The sequence below is a fragment of the Excalfactoria chinensis genome, chromosome 4, assembly GCF_039878825.1.
Source record: "Excalfactoria chinensis isolate bCotChi1 chromosome 4, bCotChi1.hap2, whole genome shotgun sequence".
Classification (NCBI taxonomy): domain Eukaryota; kingdom Metazoa; phylum Chordata; class Aves; order Galliformes; family Phasianidae; genus Excalfactoria; species Excalfactoria chinensis.
This window is the reverse complement of record NC_092828.1, coordinates 53973862-53995200: the sequence shown is the minus strand read 5'-3', so window position 1 is coordinate 53995200 and position 21339 is coordinate 53973862. Positions and strand designations below refer to the sequence as shown.

The 21339-nt window shown below is 43.0% G+C and overlaps 1 protein-coding gene across 4 annotated transcripts in view; it reads right to left on the bottom strand.

Moving 5' to 3' along the window:
- FRAS1 (Fraser extracellular matrix complex subunit 1) overlaps positions 1–21339 on the bottom strand; it is a 157887-nt gene that overhangs the window by 24136 nt on the left and 112412 nt on the right. For all 4 annotated transcript variants that reach the window (XR_011903541.1, XM_072336480.1, XM_072336481.1 and 1 more), the window contains exons 30-46: positions 18554–18732; positions 16436–16552; positions 13075–13189; positions 12474–12611; positions 11654–11686; positions 10782–10913; positions 10309–10434; positions 9226–9473; positions 7624–7772; positions 7053–7215; positions 6144–6279; positions 5133–5323; positions 4653–4803; positions 3929–4192; positions 2951–3139; positions 2544–2663; positions 1913–2092 (exon numbers count right to left, since the gene is read on the bottom strand). Coding sequence is in view for 3 of the 4 variants with exons in the window: in XM_072336480.1 (XP_072192581.1) it covers positions 1913–2092; positions 2544–2663; positions 2951–3139; positions 3929–4192; positions 4653–4803; positions 5133–5323; positions 6144–6279; positions 7053–7215; positions 7624–7772; positions 9226–9473; positions 10309–10434; positions 10782–10913; positions 11654–11686; positions 12474–12611; positions 13075–13189; positions 16436–16552; positions 18554–18732 (2631 nt within the window). In the remaining variant the exon portion in view is untranslated. The remainder of the gene's footprint in view (positions 1–1912; positions 2093–2543; positions 2664–2950; positions 3140–3928; positions 4193–4652; positions 4804–5132; positions 5324–6143; positions 6280–7052; positions 7216–7623; positions 7773–9225; positions 9474–10308; positions 10435–10781; positions 10914–11653; positions 11687–12473; positions 12612–13074; positions 13190–16435; positions 16553–18553; positions 18733–21339) is intronic.

The window sequence follows — 21339 nt, the reverse complement described above, 5'->3', positions numbered from 1 at the left end:
TCTTTACCTGCTATGCTCTAATTCAGGATGTACCACGTACTTCATAAACGCTCCAACAGCTTCTAAATGAAAAAAGGCACTTCTACAAACTCAACTACAAATGTCTTCACAGACTTAAAATCACACAACGCCTCTCACTGCTAGCACAGCCTGTTCAGGTTGAGCTGCTTGTCAGAGAAGCAAAGAGAAAAACTGGTACAAAAACATGATGTGTTTTGTTTTTTATTTTCACTCTCACTGCCATGAAGGACTGATCTAACCACGCCATCACCAACTATGGGCAGACAATTCTCAGCCTCACAGCTTACAAAAATGTCCTCAAACCCTCTGCTTTATTTTTCCCTTCCTGTACCTCAGCACACAGAGCAGACTTAGCCCCATTTTCCACTCGGATTTATACTGGCACTTCTACAGGTCCTTACGTGTGACACACACAGGAAGGTAGCCAAAACGCATTTTAAAAAGCACTCGGGCCTTTAAGCCTTACTGCTGCATTTATCTATTCTCCCTGCTCTTATCAACAACAACAACAAAAAACAAAACAGGAAAAAGGTTTTTGCTAGTTTATCATGTTAAATATGGCTGCAGGCAACTATCTCACATAGCTAAAATAAGAAGATAGAGATCTGGCATAAATAAATGACCCGGGAATGGTTGATCAGCCAAGGTTTTCCTTGAGCTCATTAGCTTTAAAGATTTGTGTTCTTTTGAGCATTCCAGTACTCTCTCTTTAGGTTTAGGTCTTTTAACAACTCTTTCACATCATGCAACCCTGTAACTTTTTTAGTCCATCATGGACCCAAAAAAGCACGGAAATAAGAATTGTCACATCTTAAGTAACAAGGGGAATAAAATCCTCAATCCATCTATTGCAAAATTCAAAAGAACCAGATCCATCATTTAGTTTGCAACTCAGACAAAAGCACTGCTCGTTAATTTCCTCCCAGCATGGAGTTTGCTTATTTAAATCTTTCATTCATTATTCCTACTCTGTCAACATGTCTGTCAGAGTACATCTTACACAGTGAGGTTATGAGGCAAACCATACACTGAAACTGCGCTATACAGGAACTGACTGCATCCTGAAAACACAGCAAACACACCTTAAAGTCTTGTCAAGGAGAAATCTAAGAATTCTAACTCTAAGAAGAAATGTATCTTATAGTATAAACTACATCAGAAGAGCACATTATATGACAATAAAAATGTAAACTAATTCAGCAAAAGGGAATACAATACTCATACTCCTTGTGCATAACTGAGCGTGGAAAGCAACTCTGAAATTCAGATCATATCTGCATGGAATTGTTTTCTGAGTTTCACAGGATTTTGATCAAAACCCTTCTGAACTCCCAGATTTCATCAGCTAGCAGATCCATCATGCCACACAAAGAACTCGCTGCATAATCCCCTTCCCCTCTCCAGAGCATAGCTGAAGATGAGGCTGGAGTTTAAGGACCAAGGGGCAAGGTGGTGGTCTGGAGGGAGACAAAGGAAGGTGCCCGTTCACCAACTGAGCTCTATTATCATGGTGATTAGCAGATGGATTCTTTAGGGCACTGTGGTCACAGAGAAGGCTGAAGGTTTGCCTGTCATGCCGAAGCAGCAGTCAGTACTGAAAGGAGATTCACAGTGCTTTGGACTGATCTGCTAAGTCCACCAGGCAAGGCACAGGACATAAACTGATTCAGCAGCTGAATACATCCTCATCTGCAATCATCAGGCTGCTGTGCCTCCATGTACCTTATCCTCCAGCTCTTTGGACTAATGGCCATCAATTCTGAGTAGGGAGCATAATTCTGCACAGCTGCCTCTAAGCTCATTTTTCCCGCAGTCAATCTTTAGGACTCGAGAGGTCTGCAGTGCTTTGTTGCTAGGATCACCCAACCAAGCAAAATGTCATCCTGCTAACCTGGGGAGGCCGCGTGCTCCAGGTGCCCCAGCTGTGGCTGCTTGATGAGCTTGTACTGGAGCTGGGTTGGCTCCCTGTCTCGGTCAGTGGCAGAGAGCTGCAGCGTTGTGATCTTCTTTGCAGAGTTCTCATCTAAGACCAGCCCTGTGTTAGCGATGATGGAGGGTGGGAACCTGTCCTCTGCAAGGGTTAAATACAAAGCAGAGTTAGGAGATGGTCTCTTTCCATTCCTTGGTGTTATTCCCACTGGGTACTAGCTCACAAGCAAAAGACAGCATATAGTCACATCCGCCATCCTCAGAAGGGAACCCTCCCAGAGTGATGATTTCAAAATGAGTACTCTGGGACGTGTCATTAACAGAGAGGCAGTAATGTAATGTCTTAAAGACAATCTAGACAGAATGAAGACATTGCAGGGAATTCTGATGCCTTTATGTCTTTTTCGGTGGAGTCTGTCAAAGAATTAATCTTTACAGCTACAAACTCTCCTCATGCCCCAAACTTCAAAGGTCTTCAAATGACGGAGAATAAAAGCCGCATCTCAGGAATTCCATCTTAATTTGCTGTACACGTGGAATGGTATCTATAAAGCTTTGCAGCAGTGCCAACATAACTTTAAACTACTGCTTACCTAGTACACTAATATGAAAAATCTGGTCCATCAGTCTGCTGCCATCTGCATCGATCACATCAAAGGTGAAGGCGAAATTTCCACCAGGATCTCCCTTCTTGTGACTATAAACCACCTGCCCTGGAGAAAGGGACAGGAGAAAAGAGGTGCTTTTATTACAGGTAACTTCATGTAACTCCCAGTTTGGAAGCAGGCTGACAATATAAGCCAAGGGACTTGGAACTCGGCAGAGCGCCTGGATTCGGGTTTCATTACTTTATTCTTTTTCTCCTGCTGAGAGACCTTTTAATAATTGCTTAGTGATTCTACCAGAACAACACTGTATTACCTTCTCTCTTGTCCCTTTTCTTTTTCAAATCATCCTTCCCCTCAATTTATTTGTCATGATTACCTAGAATCGTTCTCACCTTTATTTATATCAGCCTGGGTAAAACTTTTGACAGGTCCTCTGACAGAGATCTCAACTGGATTATCAATATCAGTCAACTGCAAACGGCCCACACTCGGATCCCTCTTCATGATAAATCTGATCACCGTGTCATCTGGATAAACAGCTGCTGCTTTCAAGTGTTGATCTGTGATGTGTGCTGCAGAGCCTGAACCAGAGAAAGAAAAAAGCTCACAAACAGCTTCAGCCAATCCAGTCAAGTGATCCGTCTAGACTGGACCACACTGTATAAAGAGAAGCTCACATTATACAGAACCAGGATATGGTACTTCTGGGGGAGAAAGGAGAAGCCCACCATAAGTAAAACAAACAGAGGCCTCATCTACAAGGATCCTCCACCTGGATGTCCAATGCAGCACAGCAGTGTCCCAAGCATGTGGTTTGTTCCTGCTCAACTGCCTGTTCACTAGGCTTGTTGGAATGCCCTGGAATGAAAACTGTGTGGGCACTGCATTGCTGTGGAAGAGTGGCTTTCAGCCTTGCACTTAACAGCACTGCACAACGGAGACATCACAGCTTAAGCAGAGCTGGCACATTTTCAGAAACGTGAACTAAAGCTGAGTGCAGACCCAGTTCCTGAGAAGTAAGCAAACTCAGCCTGCAGCTGTCTGTCAGGACTGAGGTTAGATGCTCTCACATGTTCCTTCTCAGCTAACAAATACAAAGTCCTGGAATTGTTTTTGGGAGGCAGTGCTTAACTACAGCATGCATAAAACTATCTATGTCTGCAGTTCTTTTTTTCCCCTGTCCCTTGCCCTTTCAATAGACAATTGATCCTGGCTTCATTATGAGGAGATTATTTGGAGAAGACCTCGACAGTCAAACAATAGGCATGAGAGCACACCTATACCTCACAATTGCATTCAACAGGAGATGAAGAGTTTCTCCCACTGGGCTGCCTGAACAAGTGATACCATACCACCCTCTCCTCCCATACCAGTGGGGAGCTGCAGGACCCTGTTGACAGTCAGTGTGAGCAGCTGCTTCTCTGGCAGCTCCATGGAGAACTGCAGCTTCCCTTTCTGCGTGTAGAGACCATCTGTGATGGAGAAGCCAAACTCATCCGTCTGTGCTGCTGCACCGCTTTGAGAATAAACAATCAGACCATCCAAAATGTCCTGGTAGGTGAAGGACGAGCCCAGAGACAGCACATGTCCATGCTCTGGGGGCTCCACAGCAGTCTGCCTCCTGCGAAGGTGACCTGACAAACAACAGATGCATCAAAATTATGGGCAGGACACAGCAATCTCTGCATGCAGGCTTTCAGTGGGAGGTGTGGAAGTGGACATGGTTTTACTAAAATAACTGATGGCAGTTTTTTGCATATTGCCTCCACTATACACCCTGCCTTTGCTTTATCACTGCACGTAGATGCTCAGCTTTTTGGAACTGAACCCCACAACAGGAAATGGGGTAACACAAAAGGGAGCTTCCCAGAGAAGTGGGTGCAGTCCATCTTTTCCCTCTCTCACAAATTGGGAAAGTGATCACAATGCAAGTCTGTCCTGAAGTGTGACTGCTATCTCACTGCTGGCCTAAATGTGCTTTACACAAATGTAGTAGGATTCCCTCTCACATGAAGGGCTATTACAGATACAGGCAAACACACACACACACACAAACAAATATTCCTGCTCCCACCCCAGCTGGTCAGGACTTACCATGATCAGGGCTTTTGGTAACCATGATGACAAGCTCACTGTTCTGGGTGTCCAGGTCCTGCAGGTTGAGTGAGGCGTTGGTAACAACCACTGAGCTCTCATGCACTCTGACAGGCTCCAATACCATCTTTGGGGGCTCATCATTCCGCCGCTGCACAGATCCCAAAGTCAAACAAGGGAAGAGGCCAAGGAAAAATAAGCACTGTATGGCAGTACTGGCACTAATACCAGCAGATGGACTACAGCAGTCTCTCCAAATCTCCCCAGTAACATAGCTATTTTTAAGAGGATGAAGACACTTGAGAAACAAGCCCTGGGGAAGATGCTGCAATGCACAACCATTCTCTGGTGCATCAGGGGAATTACGCTCCTGTACTAGGGGAAGGAAATAGTTCAGGGAAAGGAAACTTTCTAATCCCCTACCCGTGTATTATAAAGGTGTGATGAGCTGTACTTTGCAGCCAAAAAGTGCAAGAATACCTGAATGGTGACGTTGATGCTGTGCACCTCAGACTGGCTGAAGCCATCGCTCACGTAAAAGCTGAAAACATCACTTGTTGGCTCGATGCTTTCATGGACACTCTGAAAGTAGTAAATGTTGTTCTCTAGAACATCTTGAATGGAGAAGGATGCGTCTGTGGTCACAGCACTCTGCGGTCCAAAACTCTCACCTGCAAAACAGAACACCTCTGGTAAAAGGATGTTCAAGTCACTGATAAACTAAAAATAGAAGCAGGAGGATTAAGAGAAGAATGACAAGCTGAAGGATGCAAGATGCTCGTTGTTAAAACGTGTTTTTTGTCATCTTGTGACCTCTGCAGAAAGCAACATCTGCTGCATCAGAGCAGGCATTAGGAAAGCTGCAGTTTTATGCACAGTAAAAGCAAGCCCGCATCTCAGAATTACTTGCAACATTCTTCAGTGATGAGACAGTGGCTAATGTGCCATCTGGCATCAGTACAATCACTATATCAAACTGCACCTTGCAAAAACAGTCTCATCCTCCAAGAAAACCAACCAGTCTTGGCCCATTCAAGAATGAAGGTTCTCCATTACCTAAATGGCACGAGCTGGGAACAATTAGGAGGAATGATGTGAGATGGTTAGCAAACCACGTACTCCAGAAGAATGGCAGTATCTGCTGTAACAAGCTGTGACACAGGAGAGTGTTGCCAGCCATGCTATCCCCACAGCTCTCCCAGCCTACAAGCTCACTGCAACACTTAGAGGAATTCAGTAGAATTTGTTCTGTAGAACAAAGGCAGCCAGAATAAAGCACGATGAAAATAGTTTGAGAAAGCTCTTAATGCCCCAGCCTCACAACTTAGACCAGCCTCCAAATGAGAATTAGAAAGTAATGCTCTCCAGAGTCAGTTTATTTCATAATGCTGACTACTGCACAGAGGAACTACAATGGGAGAAACTAGAATATGCAATTTCTGTGTTTCCGTTCAGTAGCCAGAAGGAAGAAGAGACAGCCAGCCATTTTACCTGTCTTAGTGTTTTCAATGTAGCCATATACAGGTAGAGTGATAACCGTGACCCTCAGGTCTTCCTTGGCAGCAGTATCATAATCAGCAGTTAAGTGGTGATGAGCCAGAAGTGGGACCCTGCCCCCCTCATCCACCTGGAAAACAAAAGTATACAACAAAGTACAGCCTATGCACACAGCAGTGGATGAGTCATGACTGAACAAGTGTATCACCACTCCATGTAGGAGACTTTCCTGGTCCTCACAGTGCTCATTTCTCTGAAGTCCTGAGCCATTCTCCCTCAGATCTGCTCACCATGAAATCAGCTGGGAGGTGAGGTGGGATGGTAAGAACAAAACCTGCCCAGCCGACAAGAGAAGCCTGTGAATATTTTATCAGGGAAAAAAAAAAAGACTGGCAGAGTCATGCTGACCTCTTGGAAGGCAAAATCTGCTTTTCTTGTTGAGGAGAATCTTGTCAAGGCGAGGAAGGGTAAACATCAAGCTAGAAAAGAGGGAGATGACTTCAAAAGGCTTTGATAATGAGTCTGAGATTCCATGTATCCATCCAAAACACCAGATGTTTTCAGACTTTCATCTTCTGCTCCCCTTTTACATACAAGCTGGTGAAATAAGGGACCAAGTACTGAACAAGGTAAATCTTACTTGTTCTACTGATATCAATGGGACAGCCTAGGAAGAACCTAGCTCCTGACTAGAACAGAAGAAAGCAGATGAAGTGCTGGGATGCAGCAATACATTCAGTCTCCTCTGGCCTCCAAGTAATTTCTTAACCCTCTGCACTCACAAGATTGTATGTGTAACACCATGTTTCTGCAGTGATTTGCACTGAGTCCAGGAAAACCGTCTGACTCCCCATGTGTAAGTCATTCTTATAATTGTTTCCAGTATCTTGGGTATCCACTTACAGTGATATGGTCAGCGAACACAATGAGTGATGGTGCTGTCTGGGCAGACGTGATGGTGATGGTAAACATCTGTCTGTCAAGCCGGTTATTATCACCATCAAAAACAGTGAAGTGAAAGGCATCTGTAACTGGCTGATTGCTCGTCTCAAACACGGTGGAATAACTGCAAGTCAAAACACAAGCTGTGTAAGGGAGTCTCGCTGATAGCTGGGTAAAAACACCTCACCCGAGCACATCCCTTGGAAGAGAAGTGGTATTTCAGTCCCCAACCCCAGTCAATTCCTCAACTCTTTGAAATGACTTTTTTTGTTGTTGTTTTTTTTAACACTGCCTACCTAAGTATCACCATGACATTGCACAGAAAAAAATTCTCCTAATTTCAACCAACTACCTTTCAGATATGCATAGACACCTAATTCTGTACACAGGAAATGCTCTCATTTATAGTCTCTCAGGTTACAATTGCCAAGAGAATACTATCTTGGATACATTTCACCATCCTAATAGTCCCGAGTTCCCTGTGGAAAGCCCCCCGAGCTTTTAACTTAGAAGGAGAAGAGCTATTTGATACCTGATCCTCTGGTTGTTGATGTCTTCCATGGTGAAATTATAAACCCTAGAAAACTCTTCAGCACGAGAGCCAGATGTCCATAAGAGGGTGCCATATGTGGGCAGAGATATTAACTGGATTCTTATCTCTGAGTCAGGAGAATTGTTGTCCTAAACATAAAGGAAGAAATTAGAAAAACCGCCACAAAACAGGATTAGCATTTGCTTCCCTCCTCTGGAAATGGAAGGATGAAGAAAATAATGTTTTAGGATTATATATCATGCCAGCAGGGTCAGAATCTCAGCTGATGAGCAATGAATGAAGCTCTAATGATGAGAGAAGTCAGTTAGGTGGACACTCCCAGAATCTGCTACAAAATGTATTTTCCTCTTCTCTCATCTCAGAGAGGTTCTCCTTCTGTCCTTGTATTACACCATCAAATTCTCAGAGATAAAACCGGTACTTCCATTTTCAGATTAGTTTACACTCCCAGAGGACTGGGCTATTTACATGATACACTTTTCCCAACTCCAGAAAAGATGAGCCAAAAAGACACCCAGCAGAGGGAGTCCCTGGTGCCCACTTCAGAGGCACTCCCTGATCAGTTCTTAGTAAAAGTGGTATGGAGCAACGCTTCAAAAGCCAGTTTCATATTAAGCAAAAAGTTGTTCCTGGTTCTTTTTTGCTTCATTAAGTACAATCACTGCTGTGACATAATGACTCATATGTCATCTTTCTAATAAAAGCTTTTCTTGGTTACCAAAAAGATAAGACCCAAGACAGAAATCATATTCTCAGGATATGGATCAGGAAATAAATTCTCTTTTCTGTGACTGTTGTGTTCTTCACATTAAACCTGAACAGCTCCCTTGTCAGCCTTCCTCATAAGGAGAACGGGACAGATCCCTGACTTTTATCCAGGTAGATCCTTTGGAAAAAAAACATTTGCCTGCCTTCATATTCTCCATCACTCTGCAGTTCCCTAACCATCTCTCTGACAGCCCCTACCTTAGGTCTCTCCAGACTCACATGCGCACTGCAATCTCTCCAGCCTCCTCCCTAAGAGGAGCACATCTGCGCATCCGAAATCCACTGCCAGTGTCTTTGCTGCTAAACCAACTGGGAGAACACCTTTCTCTGAATTTTGCCAGCAGGACAACTCATCCAACACACAAATACTGGAATCAACTCTAAGCTACACTAAGGTGTATATATATGAAGCTTGGTTTGCTCAAAAACAAACAAACAAACAAACAAACCCTTGAAGCTTGTGCAGAAAAGACCCAGACAATTTCACAGCTGTGTGAGGGGGAAGAAATTGTCAAGGGCTTATCACCTTGAAAATCCATCTGTGTTGTTAGGGAGTCTGTTTGGTACAAAAATCTGAGATTAACTCAGTTCTCATTTTAGCATGGTCGTTTCAAGGCAAACAGGAATAGCCTTAAAGCCCTGCTAGAAGAAAGAGTCTATTGTCTCCTTTTTGGCAGGACACTGATAAAACCTGAGCTCTTTGCCAAGAATCCACACTAGTGGCAAAGACGTGTGGTGGCAAAGGGTCTGCATGGGGATTAGGCATGGGATGCTGGCAGCTTTCATTGGATTTAGAAATAGATGAAAGCTTACAATGTAAGCAAGGTGCAATCGAGAGAGAGTCACAGAGCTTTTACTAGCCACAGTGATTGACAACAGGCAGCCTGGGGCCAGCTGTGGGCCGTTGTTATCCAGCAGGGACACTTCCACCCTCAGCACTGTGGTCACTGTGGTGACACCATCGGTGACAGAGATTTCCATGCTGTCTTCTGCTGCCGATGAGCCATCATGCACATACTGCAGGGCATTTCGAGTGACGTCCTCGTAGGTGAAGGTGTCACCTTCCCAGAAAGAAATACAGAAGTCAGGAAAACTGTTCAGTGCACCAATCCAGTTCAAATGGCCTAAGGCCCCAATTTAGCAGAAAGACTTAACCACATGTTTACCTGGCTTTTAATACCATCCCTACAGAGCTGTAAGTTATGAAGACATTTTTTAAGGAAGTAATACATATGTAGGGCAAAGGAAAAGCTGTATCCTTGTCTGTTTTACAGACACAGTGACTCTTTTCAAAGTGACAATTCTCTGGAAGTGCACAGATCCTCCTTTCTTTCCAGGTGCTTTCCAGTTCACTTTGTAAGCTCAGGCCTGTCATAACGAGATAAGGCTTCCCTTTCCACATCTGTTTGCACTACTCTCTTACAGACAATATATGTTCATCTGATCATATGCTGGAAACTGCTGTCACCAAAATCAACAGCAAAACTGCACAGAAGGTTTTGACTGCTGCATCACCACAGATTATGCAGACTTCGGCAGAAATGTTCCCTAAGTATTATTTCACATGTAATTTACCGCCTGAAGCAAAAGGCCTCTTCTGATTAGCAGCTGGTACTTTTATCACAATAGAGTGACTGCCCATCAGCCCACATACATGTTATAGAAATTCACTATCTCAGCCAGGAGCAAAACAACAAACAGGAAATGATCTTCCACGTACTCTCTCCTGGAGTCACACACTTTCTGCCAAAGAATTCAACACAGTTGTGGCTGCAGCTGCATCTGTTAGAGGCATTTGTGTCCTCCCACCCAACTAAACCAGTTGAAAGGATAGGTAGAAGCTGGATATGAATAAGGCACTCCCTCCCTTGTGCTGAAGATGTCTGCTCAACTCACCTGCTCTCATGTGTTCCTGCACACCTGCGCCATGCTTGAGCATGATGCCATGATGGGGAGGTTTCACCAGCTCAAAGAAGAGGCCCTCAGGAGCTGTATCTGTGTCACTGACAGCCAACTGGATCCCTATGACAGGGACATAGAAAAGAGGCTTCAGCATCCTCACACACTGCTCTGGGAATGTCCCTAAATTTTGTGATCTATTTTTGTGAATGGAGCCAAAAAACTTTAATTAAGTCAGTACCTGAGAAGTCAAATAATTCTGGAGCATCCCTAGCCCAAGGGCTTGCTGCCTTCATGGAAATAATTAGTCCCGTGATAACGTTTGGATCAGATGTTGATTCAGAGAACTTACTGCCAAGTGACTCACAGTATTTCTAGTATGATAGCTGCAAACCCCAGCAAACACCCTGACAGCACCAGAAAGTAGCTTACACTAAAAAACTGCTGCACCATCCTTTCCAGCTACTCACCGATGGTGGCTTTGCCTCCCTGGCTGACCTCCAGAAAAGGAGCTGTGATCTGGAAGACTGGAGGCTGCTGCTCTGCAGAGAGCAAGTGAATGACAAACACCATCTCTGGGGTTGTGTGTTCTCCACCAGAAACTAAACACAGACAAAAACAACAACTGAGTGTAGGGATGTGCTTTCAGGGATTCACAGATCTAGAGATCACCACCCCACACTGCTGACTTCCCTCCCACCTGGCCAATCTACACCTTTGTTCATGGATGTAAACACACAACTCACACCTATCCAGAGATATTTACCTTTGTTCCCAACTCATTTTCTAGCACAAAAAGTATAATTTGTAAAAATCAGAGCATGTATGTGTGCATATTTTCTTCCAATTATCTCCCAGGTGTACCCAATAAGTCTCCTTTCAAGTGAATCACTTTGCACACCTGTGCTAGATAGTATATGGAAAGAGAAACATATTAAGTAAGCAAGAAGCAGCTAATTAGTAGCAAGTTAATGGTGGAAATGTTTCCATGGTATATTTTAAAAAAACATACACCCCCCTTTTCCCCCCACACACACACAAACTCAACAAATTAAAACACTGATGTCCCTGTTCAGATAGAGGGAAAACAGGAATGAACATGCATTTATGACACATTCCAGGCAACTAATGGAAATAGGTGTGTCTACTGAACTGCATCTTCACTTGTATAAAACACTGCTGGGAGAGAGAGGAATGGATATTCCTTGGGCACATGTACTTCCAGAAGTTCCTGCTGAGTGCCCACAGATGTTCCTTTAGAAAAGCCAAGGAGTAACAGGCAGCGTGAAGGGCACCAGGAGGAAAACTGCTTTGGCCAGGAAAGAGCAAATGGTTTCCTTACCTGTGAATCGGAAGTTCACTGACTCTGGTAGGCCTGATGGGATAAATACAAGCACAGAGTAATTGTAGTTAGCCAAGGACAATTCATGTTGACATGGATTTAGACAGCTTTTAGAGAAAGCAAGTGCAGACATTCAACCAGACTGGAGACTTTCCTTAATTAGGGAAGTACTCTTTTCTACATTTTCTTTCCAAGCAGTGAGAGAAAACACGCTGCTCTCCTCCAGTCTGTGAAACTCCTCTCGATGTCAGTGGAGGGCATGGCAATACACAGACCTGCATCTACAATGTACTCTCATTTCATCACATAATCCCATACACCAACTGGTCAAATATGTTTGAAGTTCTTCCTGTTTTTCCTCCTCGACCTTTTTCTCCAGGTTGTCACCCTCCTGATGGCAGAAATCTAATATCCTGGCTAGAGCAATTCAGTTCACACTCATCAATTCTTGTCTGAATCCCAAAGACTAAACACCACCAGAAGCTGGTACTCAAGCACAGGAAGGGCACTAGTTCCTAACCACAGGGCACCAGATCAACAGTTTGACCAGTGCCACATCCAATACGAGTGTCAACAAGGCTAAACGCTGCAGTGAACACAGTCATACCCCAGTAATTCACTGAAAGCTGATAGACTGAACAAGAGGCAAAAAATCATTTCAAGAATTGAGTGAACTTCTGAAATGTTCCCACAAGGCAGATTCCCATGTCCTTCGTATTATTCAAGTTGTGTGCCCTAATGAGTAGCCACAAAATCATTCCAGGACTGGAGGAGAATCAGCAGACTGACTTGGCACTGCAAAGAACATTCAGTTCCTTACCTGCAAATGAGAATGCAATGATCTCTCTCAAGTGTGGAGCTGCAGTTGGTGGACGATAAGCAATCTTGCCATGGTTTATATCTGCTTGAGTGAAATACCTGACTGGGGAGTGAGGCCTGTCTCTATGCTCCACAATACCTACAGAAACAGAGTTCAGTATTAAGAGAAGGAATCCATTTATTTTTGAAACAAGACACCACACAGGATCGCTTCTTTTTATCTTCCCAAGTACTTCTTTTTATACCTTCAGCTGTTGCTAAATGAGTCAGATGTCTGAAACTGCACTCAGAATGGGTTCTACAGGCCAGTACAGGACATGAGAAATTAAACAGATTCTTCACTTGCTCTTTTCTTCAAATACCTCTCACTAAAGAGGCTAGAAGCAAAAAAACACAGTGCAACATTCACTGTCTTCCAGACAATTGTAAGAAAAATGTCTGTGCACTGCAGTGTACTCCTAAACAAGCCAAAGAAACAAGATGTTAGAATGCTAATGAAGGAGGCCAAATAGTTTAGCAGATGCTTTCACAGAACGATAAAATGTGCTCAAAGAAGCATACCAATTAATTCAAGCTGCCATGTTCTGAATAGGTACACTTGCCTTGGCCAGGAAGCAGAGGGACAGTCACGTTGAACAGGATTTTCTCACTGGGAATCTCCGGGTCTACAAAGGAGAGGTGATGGGGCTCAATCACTGTCACGCGGTCCTCCAGCACCTCAATAAACACATTAGAGCAACAGCATCAACACCAGAGACATGGAAAGACAGTCAGAAATACAACAAGAGAGAATCTGCATTACTATAAAAGATAAGACAGACTTTGAATGCAAACGCCTGGCTCTTAGACACTAAACTGATAAAGAACAGATGAGCTGAACCCTTACCACGTTCCTCAAACTTTTATAGAACAGGGACTAATTGGGGTGAAATTACAGAGGAAAATAAAGCTTAACAGTAAGTCAAATCTGCTTTTAGGGACATCTAAATTCATTTTCAGCTCATCTAAAATCCAAACTGAACGTGTAACACAGAAGCTGAGTACTATAATGCTCAACAGCAAGTGTCACTAAGCAGGCCTACCCCTTACTGTGGAATTAGAAAGGGCTTATAACTTTGGAAAAATAAGAAGCAAATGCCTCCTCCTTCCTGTTACTACAATCTTGCCCCCACTTTCAGACTGTCCATGAGAGTGGCAGCATTTTTAATGCACTCTGTCTCCTGCAGATGCTGGATCACCTCGGGTAGAGAAGTTTCATTTTTCTGCCTAAGGTAACTAAGAACAGATAAAGAAAAATCTGTTTTGATCAAACATTCCCTGGACAAAGGCATAATTCACTGCCTACCTACTCTTCTAGCTCTGATGTGGCTGGACTGGATTTGCTCCTAAAAGAAATCTTGAAAGTGTTTTGGTCATTTCCATACAAATACAGAGGAATCTGAGCTTTCCTTTTTGTTTTAAGCCTGTCTAAAAATGTCCTGATCTTTCCATTACAAGATTATCATTAGTCAAGGGTGGGCAGTGTGTTACAAGAATTATGGCGTTGTATGAATAGACCTAAGTGGACAAAAGCAGTTAACTTGCAAAAGTTTATGAACCTTAACCCTGCAGAAATAATGGCCACGAGAAATCACCAAATTAAACGTAGTCCAGCTGAGTATGAAAAATATCAATCTCATGTCATAATCACTAACAAAATATGGGGAGTACTAGCCAAATTAGGGAAGGTACAATTAATTCACCTCTGTTGGAACATCAGATAATCAGGTTCAGGAACAAATTACAGGTTTCCACCCATCACATCATGAGCAGCTCACTGAATCCCAACACCTTCATGCCTGTAAGTCCACCTGTCAAACCTGTGTCCCATCCTGCAAACCAGGCTGCACAGAGAAGCTGCGGATGCCCCATACCTGGAGGTGTTCAAGGACAGGCCTGATGGATTCCTGGGCAGTCTGATCTAGTGGCTGCCAATTCTGCCCACAGCAGGGGAGTTGGATCTTTGAGGTACCTTCCAACTTGTCATTCTATGGTCCTGTGACCCTTGGGACCCAGTATGGACACTGAGGGAAGGTAGGGTTCCCTGACGACAGCTCAAAACATCACAAGTGTCACGAAACCATCAGTTAATTTCTCTTCAGTATTTTCACGCAAACACATCAGAAGAGAAACCACAGCCTAATCTATGAATGTCTGTTGTGTAAATAAAAGCTTGACAACCCATTTTAGATGTGAGACAGTCACGTTTATAACTGGAACCAAGAGCTGTGACGTTTATTTGTGATATCAACATGGCTATACACAGCCTCCGTGCAAAAACTACAGGCTTCAAAGTATCGGTGGTGTCCCTTTTATGCCACCTCAGGAAGCAAGAACCTTCCTTTTCAGATGCTTACAAAAACTGTCTCCTTCAGAAACCCAATCTCTGTCTGCATTCAGCTAGTGTGTAGCTCAGGCTCCTGTTAACAATGGTATCAGTGTGGTGGAAACAGGTAACATGAGTGAAAAAGAAATAATACAGATGTTTGCCCAGTTTATCTACCACAGTGTCATCAATTTTTCTCTGACCTTTCTTGGAAGGATACTCAAAGAGACAAGGTTTACAGGTATGGGAAGACTTAATGTTCTGTGCTTGCTCTTCAGCTGAAGACAGACTAATTCTAAAGGAGTCTGAAGATGGATGAACAGAACTCAATCATGCTGATGCAAGCAAATGCAATTTTATGATGAAAAGATTTAAGATTATGGTTTCTTCATAGTTGCCTTCAAGGCCTATTTGTCTCTCCCGCAGGTAGGGCTTGCAGGTTGTGAGGCGTCCCTCAGTAGAATGTGTTTTATGGCACTATTGAATTTTGTGGTGTGTAATTAGCTATAAAATCCAGCACAGCATGGCTTAGTCAGACACCTCTCCCATCAATTGTACCAGTAACGGTAACAACAAAGAGTCAAAAGAAGAAAGACACATTGCTGGCTGTTGCTCCAAGTAGCAATCTGAACGTGTTTTATTAGTGCCTGTGAAAGGTCAACTCTATTTAAAAACCTGACAAGGCCTTTGTGTCATGGAATTTTCACTAATTCCTCTCCCATTGCTTCCTTTGGTCTTTCCTGGCAAAGCCACATACCCTCCTCTAGCCCAGGCACATAGTATCCCTCAAAGAGAAGAGCAGGGAAAGGAAAGCTAGACTTCTCCTGCGTATGTGATGAGGGCATGTGGAGAAGGCATGTGCTGAAGTAGTAGGGCTAACAAAACCAACTCTAGACTTGGAAATTAACACAATCAGGGAAATGACTAAGTTAGAGGCACTGTTGCTATCAAAATGGTTATTTCTTGAGTCAAAGCTCCAAGATAAGGCAGTTCAGTCCACAGATGTAGATACAACAAGGCTCGCCTGAATAGTTTCCAAATGCATTACAATCTGTGTTCCTTACATCATAACGACAAACGAAAACTTCCTGATGTAGAAGGGCTAGTGCTCAGGTACATAAAGTCTGCAGTGAAATTACTGGAAAGATCTACTCACTGCAGTCTCTCTAAACCACAGTCTTCATTCTGGCTGTTCTTAATGGCTTTTCAGGAAATAGTATTTTGAAAATGCTAGCAATTCAATAAAAATTTAAAATATTTTATCCTTTTCCTCTCCTTTCAAGTCTATAAATTAATTGCTTCTAATATTGAGTTTTTCAACTTGTTTTTTGTAGTTTCTTTTTCCCAACCATTTTCACTTTTAGCCTATCCACGGTTTTTTTGTTGATGTTGGCTTTTTTCTTCCCATTTCTACCTAGTTATCTATGTGGTGCACACATCTCTCATCCCTTGGATTTAGGTATTCCAATCAACCTCGATAGTGTGGACAACAGCAAATGCAAGAATTCAGCTATTACTGCTTGATGTAAGGCTTTGGTCACTTTGCACTGCAGCAATAAACATGGAAAATAGCAGCAGTAGTGTCAGCACACACTTACAGCCATGTGCAAAGAGGAGCCAAGGGAAAGCTGAGGTGCTCTGGGTGTTTGTGGGAGCACAGCAATGTTGAACATGTGGCTTTCCAAGCTGGCTTGTGGACTGGCAGAGCTGGACACCTGCAAAAGGAAGATTAGATGAATGGAAACCTACCGGAGGACACAACTGCATTTCTAGACCAGTTTCTTTATTTTCTTCTCTTCTGCAGATCTGTGAAGAGACAAACTGTTCCAGGGCATACCAACCTGGTGTTGTAGGGAAGTAAAGCTTTTAAATAAGTATTAGTTTCTCCATTATTGCCTCTACAGTCTGTTCACCAGTTCTCTACCCCCCACCCCCCACCTCATTCCCACCTGTGCTGGACATTTCTTCCACTTTGCCAGATTTTACCTCAGCTGGGTGTTTATTTTAGTAGAATCCTTCATCATGAGAACAGGAAACAAACAACGCATTTTAAAACCATCTTCCCACCCCCAAAATGACAACCCGCTGTGCTGGCTTTCCAACAATGGCACCTTGGCAGTGACTCCCTGTGATCCCAATATCTTCCAGCACAGCCTGTGCTCATGTTTCAGAAAGACCCATAAAGATTTTTCACATGCCACTCCAACCCCAAAATTAAGTCACCTGCATCTAGCTTACCATAATAAACTCACAGTGACAATGTATGAAGCAAATCGTACTACATTTGTAAAAATTTCAGGAACCGAAACCCTATTCCATAGGGATATGCCCACAAATGTTCACAGCAACCCTGGGAAACAAGTGCCTGAGTTACAGCTTTATCTGTCAGCAGGTACAGAAGCCCACACTTGATTTCAACAGAGCCCTTTGTGAGTCCAAACTGACTTCAGCACACAATTTCAAGAAAATGCTTGAGAACGCTCTGCTGACTTGAATACAGTTATTTTAACCATTTGCTGGACCTCTTCTGAGTTCGTCACCTGAACATTAACTATCAAAATACCAATGAAGACTACGTCTGCTGCTTCTGAGCTGCCTCAGAGTCCATAGTTGAAGGCTCAGATGTGTTACAGCCTCCTGATATCACCCAGGTAACCACAGCTTTCCCTCTCAGTAGGGCTGTCTGTACAATTCCTGCTACCGTTCCAAGACATTAAAATCAAACATTTAACTCATACAAAATGCATACTCTGTAAGAAGAACATGGCAATTAAGCTACAGATTAGCTTGTTCAACATCGACACTCACAAATTCCTCATTATCACTTATGTTAATTATTTTAGAAATTACCTTAATTGCTTTTCTAGTGCTACAGTAATACCTTCTGAGTTTTAAGCCAGATGTAAAAAATAGTGCCTACAAGTGTTCACGTTGGCTGGGCATTATGGGATGTTGTTATGCCTTCCATGCAAACAGAAAGGACCAATCTGAAGATTTTTTTTGTCCATTAAAACTGTGGGGAGGTGGGACTTATTTTAGTGTTACATCTGCTGGAGAATATTTGTATCTTTTTGTCTGCTTGCAAGAGGAAGTACTGCAGGGAAAAAATTAATGATTAACTGAACCAATGCAGAAATCAGGAGGATTGCTTGGTGTTGGAGTTTACAAAACAAACATGATAAAAAAAACAAACAGCAAATAGTCAATACACCTGGAGCAAATATTACGGGTTTTAGGAAAGCGTACCATGATTACCATATAGTACCAAGGAGTCAAACCTACTGCTTGATACACAAAAAGCCCAACATAAAGGTATGAGCTACAGTAAGATATCTCATATGCAGAAGCCTTTTCACAAAGGTCTGCATTTCAGGAATACCCTAGGAGAGCATAGGCCAGAGGACTTCTGCAAGTATTTCCTCATGCAGATTTGTTACCCAGCCAGAGGATCCCAAGGACAACCAAACACATGGCCATTTGAAACCACATACCTTCTTCTCCCTCCTCCTCTGGGACCAGCCTCATCTCAAAGAAAGCGGGGGAATAGGGGATATCACATTACAAAGAAGAACAGGAATATAGTATTGGAGTGTATTCTCCCTGGTACATAAACTCATGCACATACATTCATCAACACCACACACCTACATCACATAAGTCTGTACATAAGCATAAAAATGCCCACAGAACTTCTCTGCGAATAAGATGAGAAGTACCTGGAACTGGAAGGAGTCACTCTCTACTTGAGTTCCAGAGTGCCTGTACCACACGATGCCATTGTTGATGTCCTGCTGGGTAAAAGTGGTTGTAGGTGAGGCTGCTCTTCCATCAGGCAAAAGCTGCCATGACTCTGCTGGGCCATCTGCTGGCATTGGGACCAGAAGCACCACTTCACCTGGCAAAGCAAAGATGAACATTCAGGGCACAACTCATGAGAAAACAAGAAGATAATGCCCTTTCACCAACTACCAAGCATCCAAAGACAAATGCCCACCAACTCTACTTTTTAATTTTTCCATCTAGATTGACTAGAAGATACTGCAGTAAAGCTCCTAAAAATCACTAATGAACTTCCAACGTTGTGGTTACACAAGGAAATTTTATTTACTATCTCAGCAAAGGGCAGCTTAAACAGCTTGTGCAAGGACACAGGAGAAATACATGGCCAAGCAAAGAACAGGATCTGCAAGTTCACTTTTCCAAAGTGTATTTCTGCTCAATGAGCAACACATGTCAACCTTGAGATCTGCCTGCCTGATAAACTGAGCAGAAAAACACTCTTTGGAGCTCCTGTGAAGGGACGAGAGAAGTGAGACACAATCAGGGTTAAAAAGCATCGCAGCACACTATCCATCTTCCCCTCAAGGATACAACTTAAGTATCAGAATACAGCATACTAATTTCTTCAAGGTCAGCTTTTTTTCTAGCTCTTTTGGGTACTTATTATGCCAAAAAATATCCTCAACAGACTTCTCTGAACAGAAATATTCAATTGCAGAGCTCTTGAACCAACGGAGTGAAAAAACCCTCTGTATCATAGGCTGTACAGAAAGTCTGTATGCCCTGGTGAGTAGCTCCTACTCCAAAGGGGGTGCAACTTTTGTATCCCTAACATTCCGCTTATTTCTGATTTCTGTATTGAGAAACGGGTTCTCAGCTGGGCTGAGACGTCACTGGCATCATTGCAGATATAAGAGGAGTGCAGGATGGGTGCACATCCCACTGGTTATCAGCTTTCCTCACATGTGCCCACAAGGATTTTCATGTCACTACTGATACTCAAACATCTTTAATCTAAAAAGTGCACCAAAAGAAGAGCATGAAAACCATGGTCATCCGTTTTGCTGAGCCACACAAAGCATGAATGCTTTTCCAGACCACTTACAGAAGTAAAATAAAAACCTGACAAAGAGCTATATTATCAAAATAAATGGCGTATTTTTCTGTTTTACAGCAGAACTTCATTGTTTGGGAGTTAGCACAGCCTGTCGAAAAATGTATGTTTCCCCAGTCTTTACTGTTCTTGGTTGTATACAATTTATCTGCTCTCTGCATATGAAATATTGTGTTTCCTCCTTATAATCAAACTCTATGCTAATATTCTCTCACCAGTGAAATCCACTGCTCTAACTACTTTCCCAAGCTGATGCTTTTGGTGCATGGGAATTCAACCCCTAAATATAATGTGCCATTTCTAGAGATGCTAATCAAATCACCAAAGGTGTTAGGGCCTGTGTGTTGTGCACCCCTCCCAAAGTAAGAGAAGAAACAATCAGAACATATGGCAGTCTAAGCATGCCTCCGTGCCTTACAAATTAATATTTAATTAAATCAGAAATAAAAAGCTCTTTTGTTTGCTTACATAGTTTATGAACTTCATTTCATTGGAATCAAATTATTTTTAAACAGAAAAGCATCCGTTGCCTGTTGCCTGTATTCTCAGGCAATTTCTTCAAGTATATCATAGAATCATAAATGGCCTGGGTTGAAAAGGACCACAATGATCATCCAGTTTCAACCCCCTGTTATGTGCAGGGTCACCAACCACCAGACCAGGCTGCCCAGAGCCACATCCAGCCTGGCCTTGAATGCCGCCAGGGATGGGGCATCCACAACCTCCTTGGGTAACCTGCTTCAGTGTGTCACCACCCTCTGGGTGAAAAACTTCCTCCTGATATCTAACCTATAACTCCCGTCTCAATTTAAAACCATTCCCCCTTATCCTATCACTATCCAGCCTCATAAACAGCCATTCCCCCTCCTGTTTATACACTCCCTTCAAATACTCGAAGACCAGAATGAGGTCCCCCCGGAGCCTTCTCTTTTCCAAGCTAAACAAGCCCAGTTCCCTCAATCTTTCTTCATTATGCAGTTGTGATTTTCAGAGCTGTCCAGAGGATTGAGGCACTGTGGTCTCCCTCTTTGCAAAGCAACTGGACACATAGCATGTTTTATTGGCTTCAGAAATTTCATCTTCTAAGAACGTATTCCACACAGAGCAGCTTATGGTTTAACAACACCTGCTCCCTGAAGAGAGTATTATTTTTCAAGTCACAAAGCTTTATTAAAGATTCTCTGTGCTGGGAGGAAAGATGGGGAAGACAACAGTTCCACTTCTAGGGACAAAACGAGGTTCAGCATAAAGAGATCCTTAGAAACATCAACTGCTTCCTGAAAAGCAGCTGTGGGGAACCAAGTCAACCACTGCAAATGGAGGGGATCTGGACAGGGAACTTCCTTCCCTAATTATATCCCTTCTGCTGGGTTTCAGGGTCTTGAAATAAACAACAAACAGCATTCTTTGTCCACACCCTTGTCTTCAGAAATATGGAGGCTAATTCTTGAGTAGGTTTACATCCCACATTTTCTGCAGGTATGAATATCTTTTCTATTAGTCAAATACTAAGGCAGACAGACAAGCCCTCCTTAATTAAGAATTCATTTCCAGCATTTCTGATTTTTTTCCTCTCTTTCTATGAAATAACATTTTAGATGAAACTTT